Below are 12408 nucleotides of genomic sequence, written 5' to 3'. Positions count from 1 at the left end.
TGCAGCTTCTGTCCCCCAGGACCCCGCTCGAAGCTGGCGTCCTGCTGAGGACACCGTCAAACGTTTGCAAGACGATGGGAATGTAATCTCGTCCCCCTTAAACTTCTGCACAGAAATCCCATTTATTCACTCATTCTTTCCTTCACTCGAACGTTACCTGATCACCGCGACAGACTTTGGAGAAACAGAGATGTCAAGACACTCGCCCCAGTGCAGACGGATTCGCAACTGACCATGATGCCGTGAGATGGGTGTTAGAACAGAAGTGGTCATAATTTAATGGAGAGACGCAGGGAGCGCCAGTGCAGCTTGGAGCTAGCTAGAGGAAGAGGGGCTCTGGGGCGGGGTGCGGGATGGGGAGGGGTGTCTTTCGGGAAAAAGTGTGCGGACAGGAATTACCTGATGAGTTTAAGGTATTGAGAGAAGGTGAATACATCACATAAAGAGTTTTAGGGATGAATTCATGGTACGTACATAGAGTAAAAGAAGAGGCGGGCGGTTATCAACATCAGGGGAAAGACTCACAAAGGAAAGAGAATGGATAAGAGCCTGGCCAAGCCCTCTCCGGACAGAACAGTAGCTGAGCAGAGTTAGGGTTATCAGCACGCAGCTGCCAGAGAGCACACACCGGAGGAACTGCGGGCCCCTCATCATACAGGGGCAACAGGGTCATTACAGGATATGGGAAAGGACCGAGTTCAGGTAATAGTTAAAGAAGCAGCGTTTCTGATATGTTCAGGGTAAGCGTGAATGTAAGTGATGGAATCAGCAAGCCTGGACTGAGAGGTGGACTGAGTCCACCTGGCGCGAAAGAGGCCCACCGGAAGCTAAACCGGGAACCGCTGCAGCTTAAAAACCCTATCCCACCACCCCCCGGGCGCGACTTCCCTGACTCCTCTCTCTCTCTCTCCCTGAGTCACGGAACCTGGCCCGAGACTTTAGTCCCCAATAAAGCCTTTGCTAAAATTTTTTAGCCCCTGACTCCTATCTTTACCCTGCCCGAAGCCTGACCTTAACAAAGATAACGAATCGTAGAGAATTTTATAAAAGATAACTACATAATTAAGAGAAATGTAGAATTTGTGTCCAGACCCCCAGATCTGAAGCTTTGCACAGAGGTTGGAAATTGAGGCTGCTTCTCTGGGTCAAAGTAATCTGCCAGGCTCAGCGCCCGCCTGCCCACCCCCCCGCCCAGGGCGGGTGTTCCAGTCTCACTGGTTTCAAACTGTAAAGTTCATGACTGAGCCATTTCAGACAGCAAAATTTCTCAGGCTCGTGTCCTTGATGTTAATTAACAAAAGCAGATTTTTACAGATTCGCAGAGTCTTAGTACAGACGTTATATAACTCAGCTGTGAAGACTATTTTCACAGCCCTAATAGTGTAAACACTGAATACTGAGTTAAGCAAACATCGGGATATAGTTGAATTGAGAGGGTGGGGGAAGGGAGTGTATTAGAAAGGTCATTTCATGAATAAAGAGAACCATATCCTCATCATCCATGGCAGGTGGTCAATTAATTAGATCTAAAATGGAAGAAAAGAAATATTAATATGAGCACATTACGAACAAATAGGAGGTGTACCAAAGGAAGCAGCCAAGAGTTCCAGCAGTGACTTAGAGGGCAGCAGGTACGGTGAGCAGGAGAATGGGCGCAGGGGACTGGTATTTTGCATTAAGTGCCTTGTAAAACTAGTTGGCTTTTTAAACTATGCAAATTCCTTTGTTAACGTAAACAATTAAGACAAAATAAAAACACTTTTACCAGTTTGCTGTATGCACTTCAAAGCCACACCCCACCTGCTTCCCAATTTCACCCCAAATCCTACTGGTCACTCACTCAAGACCTCACTAGTCGTAGCGACTTCCGGCACAGTCCAGGGGCTGGGCATCAGCAATGTAGATCCAGAAATTCTGTTTGTTCACCCACGGGAGACCTGGCCCTGAAAGATTGCCACTCCCCACAACAGTTTTTGGGGAAAGATAGGGCTTGTCCTACGACACATAAAGACAGATGACAAAATATAATATCATAATGATCATCGGCAGCAGAATAAAGATTCATCGAAGGGCTATTACATGGCCTGCCCTGTGGGACATTGTTATATTGAATTTTCACAGCGGCAGTAGGTACTTTTACACCCCCAAGTTTAAATGAGGAAACTAGAACAGACAGATGGTAAATGGTAAGTAACTTGCCCAAGGTCCTGAAAATAGCGAGTGGCAGAGCTGTGCCATCGGACTCAAAGCTGTGCGCTTAGTGATTTCACCTTCCTGGTTACTGGTACAGGAAGGGACAGAGAGGGATCACCGCGGCAGCTGACAGTCACCGACTGATTGCCTTCAGGCACCGTAGTGAGTACTTTACGGGCGTTATCTCGTTCAATCTTCCTGGTCACCGTATGCAGCAGGTGCTGGTATTATCTCCATTTCACAGATGAGGAAACCGAGGCAAAACCCACATAATCTGACTTCAGAGCTTGCAAACTCTGCCACTGCAATATAGCACTTCTCTCCCTAGACCAATGGAAGGAAACAAAAAGTGAAGAAATACATAAAAAAGATACCAATTTAGGGGCGCCTGGGTGGCTCAGTCGGTTAAGCGTCTGACTCTTGATGTCAGCTCAGGTCACAATCTCACAGGTTTGAGACCCGCATCGGGCTCTGTGCTGACAGTGCTGAGCCTGCTTGGGATTCTCTCTCTCCCTCTTTCTCTGCCCCTCCCCCTCCTCTCAAAAAAATAAAAATAAGAAACACGTATGCCAATTTAGCATGGGATAAACACAGCAATTCAAGCAAGCGAGGGACAGGGACAGGTTGAGAACCGTTTGCAAAGTACGTTGTTAGATTTCAACCTCATACCTTATCCCAAAATCAATTCCCAGTGCATTAAAAAAAAAAAAAAAAAAAAAAGTGACCAATGGAAACCCTAAATGTGCACAAGAAAATGTGCATACATATTTCTCTGTGTTTAATTCAAGCTTCACGCCCTCTAGGGTTGCAGGTTTAGCCCCTGTGCTCCTGCTCTGAGTGCCCAGAGTCTGACCGGTGACACTGGCCATGTCTTTATTTCCCTGCATGGCCTGCCCGGGGACAGCGCAGCTCCGGGACGGTCGGAGCACCATGTAAGAAACCCAGCAAGGGCTTCTGTAGATGTCAGATGAGGGCCAGAGGCAAGGACAGGTTAACATTTGATGGCCTCCAGGGAAACTGACCCGGCTTTCCTGGTCCCGTCGAATGGAACCACTCCAGAGACTCCCACCTGCCAGACACGGGGTCCTTGGCCTTGGATAGCAGGGGACAAACGCCAGCAGAGTCTTATGGTCCAACTCCTCGTCTTCAATCTTTTTGAAGATCATCACTCCTCTCCTGCCACAGAAGGACAGCGCACGTGTGACTGTGGCAGGGTGCGAGAGGCAGTGCGGCCTGGGACTTGAAAGTCTGGGGTTTTAGAGCTTGGCTGTCATGCGGTTGGGTCCTTGCTCTTTCTTTTACTTAGCTATATGACCTTGGGCAAGGAACATAGTTTTCTGAGCCTTAGGTTCCCCCCCTAAATAATGGAACCAATCATTAGTCCTCTGTGGTAGGATAAAGGGAGGTGACACAGGAGGCTGCTGACACCCGTGCGCAGAATCTGGGAAGCCTGCGTGGGGTGTTAGGCCCTCTGGTCGTGAGTCACCTGTCAGGGCCGAGGACGCACCCCTAGCCTCCCTAGACTCCCTGCCATCTTCTGAGGGAAGCTCCTTCTGTGGATGGCTAAGCTCATGTTCGTGGCGGCTCTCAGCTTTGGTATCAGAGGAAGACGACGTCCTCAGCCAACAGTACAGAATCCCACACCACACAGAGGGGGGTTGTCCACCAGGGGGGAGGCTACACGGAGGCCCCAAAGCCCCCAGTCGATACCAGGAAGACAGCCAGGTGGGCGGGTGGCGGTGGGCTGGCATCCACGGCCCGGGGAACCCTGAACAAAGGCCCAGATGCGAGAGTTCACGGGCAGTGACTCTTGGTGACTGTGTTTTGGACGGAGACCGCTTCGTGGGGGCGTGGCAGGAGACGAGGCCGGAAAAGCAGGCCTCGCCAGGCTACTAGAGACAGCTTCAAAGTACTGGTGTACTGGGACAGGGTGTCGGTCCCTCAGGTCAGCAGCTCCACCCCAAGAACACTGGGTGCCCACAGGTGCCATGCTGATTACTGGGTCCTTGGGGAAGGTTCCAGTTAGTCAGGCTGTGTTGCCTCCGTGCCTGACCCGAGGGCCCCCACAGTCGCACAGAGGCCACAGGACAGACACCCGTGTTATTAACAAAAACACACGCCCCGCCACACCGTAGCCAGGCCTGAGGGGAAATGGTAGACCAGAGGTGGAGGGCCTGGCTGAGTCAGGGTTTCCCAGAGCAGGAGGGGGTGGGGAAGAGGCCGGCCTGAGGGAGGCTGATCCTGGGGACTCATCAGTCTGGAACTGATGTGGGGGGGAGGGGGAGTTTCAGCAAAGGGCCGGAATGCGACAATGGCGTGTTGCTAAGAGAAGCTTGAACAGAGGTAACAAATGTGTGCCGAGCACCTGTTCCGCGTCAGGCCCCGTTCTAGGGGACAAACCAGGCAAATTCCCCGCTTTCGATGAAGCATTCAATGAAAACGGATAAATTGCCTGCCTCGGTGAGGTGGTGGGAGTCGGACGAGAAACACATCAATATGTAACGTATCAAGTAATGAGACCTACTGTGAAGGGAACACGGGCGAGGCCAGGGGCGGAAGCACGAGGAACACACTCGATCACACGCGTGCTCAGAAAGGTGTCCCCGGAGGGACGGGATCCCTGAGCGACCTGGAGAAGAGTGGCCAGGCAGTGGGAACATCAGGTGCAAAGGCCAAGAGGCGGAAGCATGCCTGGCACCGGGGGCGGAGGAGGCCCAGCTGGGAAGAATGCATGGTCAGAGGGGTTCAGAGGGGGGTGGGGCCGGCAACTGGGAGGCCGCCTGCAGCCCCGCCTTCAATGCTTTTTTGTTCTTATAAAGAGTTTATTTTATTTATTTAATCTTTTTAAGTTTATTTATTTATTTTGAGAGAGAGAGAGAGCGCGAGCCTGCAAGCTTGAGCGGGGGGAGGCGCACAGGGAGAGGAGAGAGAGAATCCCAAGGAGGCTCCACGCCGTCAGCACAGAGCCCCAGTGTGAGGCTCAGGCTCATCAGCGTGAGATCGTGACCTGAGCCGAAATCAAGAGTCAGACGCTTAACCCACTGAGCCACCCGGGCGCCCCTAAACATGTGAAGCCATCCCAACACCCAACGTGGGGCTCGAACCCACAACCCCGAGATCAAGATTGCACCCTGCGACTGAGCTGACCAGGTGCCCCTGCACTTGTAATCTTGAGCAGGTTATGTTAGCCTCTCTCTCATTCTACCTCTTTTCATTTCGCTAAAACGGGTGTACTGGTCAGGACTCTAGAGAAACAGAAGCCGTAGGACGTGCATACGTAGAAGCAACATCTATTTTTAAGGAACCGGCTTATGCAAGTGTAGTGGCTGACAAGTCCCAAATCCGCAGGGTCTCCCTCTGTCAACACTTGGCTTCCTCCTGACCTCGGTGGGGAGCCGTGGGCAGAGGGCCAGGCGGCAGCCCGGGCGAGTGTGGCCACCCGGCAGGCTGGAGACCCGGGAGGAAGCAGGCTGGTGGTCAAGTGTGAAGGCCGCCTGCTGCTGTACTCCCTCTTGGCCTGGGGCGGTCGGTCTCGGGGGCAAGAGCTGAGATGGAGAATATCTATCAGGCACTAAGTACGCTGACCGGCAGACAGTAGATGCCTACTTGACGGTCGTCCTTGTCACTGCGCGCGAACGCACGTCGAATGCCTAGTGGGTCAGGCACTCTGCGCGGAGCCTCCACCGCGATATTTAATTCGAGGCCTCGTTACCACAATTTGAGGTCGGTTTTATCACCCCCGTTTACAGCCTCAGAATTGAAGGTGCATAGAGGTCACTCGCCTTGCCGAAGGGCCTTCTCTCCTGGTAAGTGTCAAAGCCAGAGCCAGAAGTCAGGTCAGGCTGATCTCGAGCCCCAGGCCGTTCCACTTGCACGTACTGTCCAGAACATGCACTCTCCGAGTCGGGAGGCCCGTGTCACAGAGGCTGGAAATGGGGACTGGAGGCTGAGGCAGGAGGGGAGGGGGGAAGGCTCGCTGGGGAGAAGTTCCCGTGAGGCAGCCAAGGTCAGCCCTCACGACGCTCTTGGCCCAGAGAAGGGGTATGTGGAAGGTTTCTTCCGTGGGATCCTGGCCTCTGGACACACAGCCTCACCGTCACCTGGGCGGGGACCTCCCTGCTCTCCCGGCTCATTGGAGGAGGGCGTTCTCGGAGAAGAGCTCTCACGGGTCCCGAGGGCCGTGTGCTGAGGTCTGTCCCCACAGGGCCTCAGACCGAGACTCGTGCTGTCCTCCCCAAGCGCGCCACAGTAGTCACCCTGTCGCTGACAGACCGGAAGGAAGGTGCTCACCATACGGTGGTTGGACGTGTTATTATGGAATTTCCAAATGTGCGCAAACTAGAAAGAACCGCACAATGAATGTGTCGTCACCGTGGGACTTGACCTTCTCAACTAGGGCCTGCAGCTCCCCGTGAAGGAGAATTTTCTAAAGATCCTGTGATAGTATCGTTCCTAGCATGATTATATTGTGTTGTAATCTTGTGTTACCAAGTGTTAATTTCTTGGGGCGCCTGGGGGGCTCAGGTCATGACCTCTGGGTCTGTGAGCTCGAGCCCCTCACCGGGGTCCGGGCTGGCAGCTCAGCGCCCACTTGGGATTCTCTTATCCCTCTCTTTCTGCCCCTCCCCCGCTCTCAAAATAAACAAACATTAAAAAAAAGAAGCGTTAATTTGTTAAATGTAAACATTGCGAATGTGTTTCCATTTTTCTTTATCTTGAGGCACCTCTGGCGCCTGTGTCCCAGGGGGTAGTTGTTGAACGGCAGGCCCAGGTGGAAGACAGTGGGTTGGAGGGAACGACGCCCACCCCACCCCACGCCCGTGGGTGCGAAGGCAAGAGAGGGGGGACAGCTGGCTCCGGGGATCCCTGCTGCCCCACACTTTGCCGTCACTCCAGGTGATGAGGGGCACCAGCCAAGTAGCGTTCCCGGCACAGTCTGTGTGGCCCCCGGGGGGCGGGGGGCGGGTTGGGGGACTGGGGAACTAGGGTTTGGGAGCACAATCTCCATCTTGGCCCTGCCCCCTGAGGAAAAGGCAAAGAAAGGTACCTGAAGCAGAGCAATTAAGTGCCACCAACTGTGCCCGGCAGAGGGTTCCGGCCATTGTTTGCTTAGGAGGCGGCCCTGTGAGTGACCCTAAGTCAAGGAGGGGAGTGGAGGGGCCTTCCCGAGGGGGCAGGGCCTCCGGCTTCTCATTCTTTTACGGTTCCCACAGGCCCAGGGCCTTCTCTGCTCACAAAGGACTTCAATGCTGGCTTTTAGACTGAACCTTTCCCCTTTGTATCTGTCTCTGTGTCTCTCAGCATCTCTGTCTCTGGCTCTCTCTTGTTTCCCAACATCCTTCCCGAGCCCCTGGGGAGCAGAGCTGGGGGGCCTGGCAGTGGGAACCGGACTGTGTCCTGTTCTCACCAAGGACAATGAGGGCCGGAAAGGGCTGGAGCCAGGGCCTGGCGCGGACTCTCGCTCCCTGCCTGTCCTGGGCGCCCCCCCCCCCCCACCCCCACCGCCCCGTCCAACCCTGTGGTGTCCCCTCCCTCCGGTGCCAGTCAGGGAGGAGTCCAGCCTCTGCTGGGGGTGGGGGGAGATAGGGAGCACTTTTGCTTCACCTTCCCACCAACCTCCCCTCTGGTGGCATCACCTCCTGCCCCAAAGCCCGTGCCTCCTGGGCCGGAGCCACGGGACGTCCTCCCCGGCCTGTCCCCCCACACATCCAAGGCCCCCTCCCCCGTATTATTTACTCCTGTTTCCGGAGCTGGTGGCGGGACCAGTGGGTGGACGGGTGTCAGGGCCACGTGTGAGGGAGCAGGAGGAAACATCTGGCTTCCCTCGTCCTCCAGGGGCCGCCTCGCCAGCCCGGAGGCCTCCAGCCCCTGGGGGGGGAGCCAAGCCCCAGAGGTTAGCACCTTTGCCCTTCCCACCTTCGGGCCTGCAGAAGCCTTTGTGGCCTCATGCCCTCTTACTTAATGATGGTTATTAGTGGGTAGAATGCCCCTGCCAGGGTTAATTGGTAGGTTAGGTAACTAGGCACCCCAGAGATAGGCTGGGTGGAGAGCTGAGATCGGCACCCTCGGCCTCGTAAATGCACCTGTTCCCGAAGAAGGGGTCATTATTCCTGAGCCACATGCTGTCACTGGTGCCTACACGGTGGGTGGCAGCAGGTGCCCCGGTCGCTTGGCAGGGACCTGGACCCTGCTCTCCGGCTCCTCCCCCCCCCCCCCTAGCCGGGCCCCCCCCCCCAAACTCTCATCTTGGAAGCCAGGGTACCCTCAGGTGACCAGATCCCCTGGGTGTCTATGCTCCCTTGGGCTGGGACCCGGCCCTCTGCCACAACTCCCACCCCAGTTCAGGAGGAAGTCAAGGTCTGACAGAGGGGGCCCTCGGACCAACCCAGCCTCCTCTTACAGCCAGGGCCCATTGGAATAGGCTGTCATCCTCCCCCAGAGGGTCCCACATACCACACATCCCCTCACCATCACTAGGTAAGTTCCTCTCAGGGAGACTCTGGTCTCCTCTGAACTCTCCTTGCCTTGCTCCCAGGGAGACTCGACTCCGTCTTCAGGCCCCCTCAGTGGGCCAGTCCTTCAGGGTCTCCAGGGTTGGCTTCCCCCAGAGAGGCTCAGCAAGGACCCAGAGACCCAGCAGGAACCCTCCCCAGCCCTCAGGGCAATGGTACTGGTCCCCAGGAGATGCGAGCTAGTGGCGCCCTCTGCAGGCATCCTGGGGAAATTGCAGAGCACTCGTCAACCTAGGGACGGAGGAGCCTGGGGTCTGGGGTTCCCGTCACAGATGGGAGTGGGTGGGGTTGGCCCCTGACTAGAGGGAAGGGGCTCTAATCCTGGACCGGAACTCCTTCCACTCACTTCTTCATCTCCACTGGGTCTTTGTCCCTACTGAGACACATCCCACATGCAGTATTGTTACCAGATGGGCAGATTCTTTCAACCAACCCACCAGTCTTTACTGCCCATTGTCAAGCACAGTGCAGAGCACCAAGTGACCAAGGCAAGATGCACACCCCAAAGACCACGGCTTCCGGGAGGGGCTGCCTAAGGAGCCTCAAAGGACAAGTACTCTGGACAGAGAGGTGTTCCTCAGGGCAGGGCACAGCATAGGACCTGAGAAACCACATCCTTCACTTTTTTTTTTTTAACGGAGATTTATTCATTTTTGAGAGCTAGAGACAGAAAGTGGGCGGGTGAGGGGCAGAGAAAGGAGACAGAAGATCCCAAGCAGGCTCCACGCTGTCAGCACAGAGCCCCGTGTGGGGCTCCGACTCATGAACCACGAGATCATGACCTGAGCCGGAACCGAGAGTCAGACGCCTGACTGAGCCACCCAGTCGCCCAACCACATCTTCATTTCCATCAAGGTTGGCTCCGAGGTCGATGGCCTTGTCCCTACCATTTTGTATACTTTGCTAAAGCACAGCAAGTTCCTATCTCGGCTGCAAGACAGGACAGAAATGAAGGCACCAGGACAAAGAGGATGGGCGGTGATCAACCTCGGGAGTCTCCAAACACGGACAAACGTCCACACTGGCATTTCACAGACGGGGCCGGGAGGACAACATCGGTAGAGAATTCCCTTCTGAGGACTTGGAGGAGGGGCAGGGGCCCTGTTTGCTCAGGGTGGGTAGTCCGAGTAACGAAGCCCCCAGAGGTGTCGCAGGGGCGAGGGGCCTTTCCTTCCCTCGTTCCCGTTCCAAGATCTAGTCCCGTCCTGACGGGCAAGGAAGGCTTCCTGCGCTCAAACCCCGACCCCTCTTCCGACAGGTCAACACAGCGGGTCACTCGTGCACTTCACTTCCACGAGGAGACTTTCACACGAGCACGCGCCGCTCCAGCGCCTCGCAAAGCGTTTGGCGCGGTCGGTGCTCGATAAACACCTGCTAAAAAGGAATCTTAGAGGAAGAAGCCCCGCCACCCCCATGGCTGGAGAGCACGGGTATCGGCCTGCCACGGCAGCCCGCGTGTGCGGGGACGGCACAAGAGGCTCGCGGTAGATCACGGCTCACAGAACTACAAAGAATCAACTTTATTGGACACGCAGGGTCAGTTTCTCTTTTTGCCCTTCCCCGTGACCTTGGCTGGGGCGAGGACTGGAGCTGTTGCCTGGTACAGCGTGGAGGAGATCTTGTTGATGTAGTACAGGCCAACCATGGAGAAAATGAAGCTGCGGGGGAAGACAGGAAAGTCACGGCATCGGCGGGCATCCGGCCAGCCTGGTGCCTCCTCGGGCAGGCGGGCGGCGGCAGCAGGGAAAGAACCCTGGATCAGGTTTGGGGAAGTGGGGAAGAGGAAAGGAGGTAGGGGGAAGCACGCTGCGCCCCTTACCCAGCTGCGAGGCACTCACCAGGTGGTGACACAGACACGGTGAATGAGGCCGGATGCAAAGAGAGCCAACAGGAGGCAGAGAAGAACTGGGGAGGCAAGAGGGCACAAGGAGGGTGCTGGTCGGAGTGGGAAACACCAAGCCTTCATAAGTGCATTCTAGGAGACACCAGGGGCGCTCTGAATCTTGGGGGGGCCTGCCTGGAGGGAGTTGGCATGACAGTGGCAGGAGGACTTCAGACGCCCTTAATGATGCCCGGGACATGGAGGTAGGAGACGCATGCTCCTTACCAGCTCTGTCACAAATGTCACTGAACTTCCCTACCCTGGCTTTCTTCCAATATAAAAGAAAAGGAAAAGTGACAGCAGCATCTGAAGGGCAAGGTTTGCTGCTGTTTGGGAAAGAGGGTGAGGCCTTTGCCACAAAAGCCAGCCACTAAGGGTTGATTCACTCAACTGGCTGTCCAGCGGTGGAAGCTGAGGGCCTCGGTCCCCGGACACAGGTTGGAGGGCAGAGGGTCTGGACACCCACGCCCACGGAAGCAGGAAAGGGTCTCCGGGGCATCCGGAGTAGGACTGGAGAGAAAGTGAGAGGGTAGAAAGGAAGGGCAAACACCGACCGCCCAGCTGGGGAGGGCAGCGTAGGACAAGAAGGCCAAGAGCCCTGCCCCACAACAAAGGTCTCTTTCCGAAGCACAGGAAGACAGAACACAAGGAAACAAAACCTCCGAAGGCTTGAGGCTGCAGGAGGGAAGGAGCTGGGGGAGACTGCAACAGGGCTGAGTGGAGAGAGCAAGGCCCCGAGAAGGGTGCAGAAACCAGGTCTCTGTTCTACGGGAGGAAGGCTCCACAAGAGGCGGCCTGTGCTGTCACTTTCAAGCTTGTGACACTCCCTAGGTGACCCAGCCTCGACGTCTGATTTGCTTTGTGAACTTAATTCTGCATAAATAGCGAAATCATCAATTCTCCATTGCGCAAGCAATAACACGTACGTTTCAAACAGGAAACGATCTCACGTTTATTCTAACTCGGTCAGGGTCACTGCTGAGGTGAAACCTGGAGGCTCTAACACTTAAGCTATTGACGATCGGGTTAAATACACAGAATCCACGAACACCGGCTCAACTTCACATCAGAACCCCTCATAGAGTCAGTCCTGTTCCTTCCTCTGGGGGGAACAAAGACCGTCCCCAAGGACGTAGGCAAGGCGCGCGCCCTGTCCTCAGACCTCCCAGGGGAAGTGGCCCAAAGGTAACGAAGTTTCGCGCTTTCCGGCCTTCCCTTCCAGCTCCTCCACGAGCTAGAGGACGTGTTCCGGGAGCGTCAGCGCCTCCGACAGCCTCAGCAAGCACAGCTCCCCTACGCAGCTCGGACCAACTGAGCGCCTGGGAGGGAGGTCAGTCCCCTGCTGGGGGAGGTTGGAGCAGAGGGCTCACTCACAGCCCCCACCCCCACCCCCACCCCACCCTCCACCCCCGGTTCGCACTTACTCTCGGGGAAGATCTTGGCTTGGAATCCTTTGCCAAAGACCAGATTCTCCAGGTTGTTGAAGGCCTGGGCCCAGGGAGTTAAGGGTGGGGACGAGAGACCCGGCAGAGCCGCGAGGCCGCCTCCTCCCCCCGCCCCCCGCCGCGCAGGAAGGATACGGTGAGAGAGAAGACGAAGAGGCCCGAGCCCAGCAGGCCCCCCTGGATGGTGAGCCACTCGGTGGAGGCCAGCTGGCGGCTGTACATCTGCATCCCGGCGAACAGCAGCAGGGACAGGAGGGAGGAGAGCGCCAGCGAGGTGCCCGTACCCACGGCTGGAGGGGCGGCGACCACAGGAGGCGCCGAGTCGGGCTCGGCCCGGCCCCCGGCCGCGGCCACAGCCGCTCCCCCGCCCCACCCC

General features: G+C 56.1%; 1 protein-coding gene across 1 annotated transcript; it reads right to left on the bottom strand.

Moving 5' to 3' along the window:
* Positions 1-10210: 10210 nt before the first annotated feature.
* KRTCAP2 (keratinocyte associated protein 2) lies at positions 10211-12404 on the bottom strand (the record flags this gene model as incomplete). The annotated part of the gene is made up of 4 exons (XM_040452353.1): positions 10211-10363; positions 10544-10610; positions 12012-12075; positions 12168-12404. Coding segments are annotated over 4 exons (489 nt in total), but the record flags the coding sequence as incomplete, so codon positions are not given.
* Positions 12405-12408: the final 4 nt, after the last annotated feature.

This window comes from Herpailurus yagouaroundi, unplaced genomic scaffold (assembly GCF_014898765.1).
Source record: "Herpailurus yagouaroundi ecotype Mexico unplaced genomic scaffold, PumYag 207, whole genome shotgun sequence".
NCBI classification, from domain to species: Eukaryota; Metazoa; Chordata; class Mammalia; order Carnivora; family Felidae; genus Herpailurus; species Herpailurus yagouaroundi.
The sequence above is the reverse complement of the archived record's forward strand: the minus strand, read 5'-3'. Positions and strand labels throughout refer to the sequence as shown.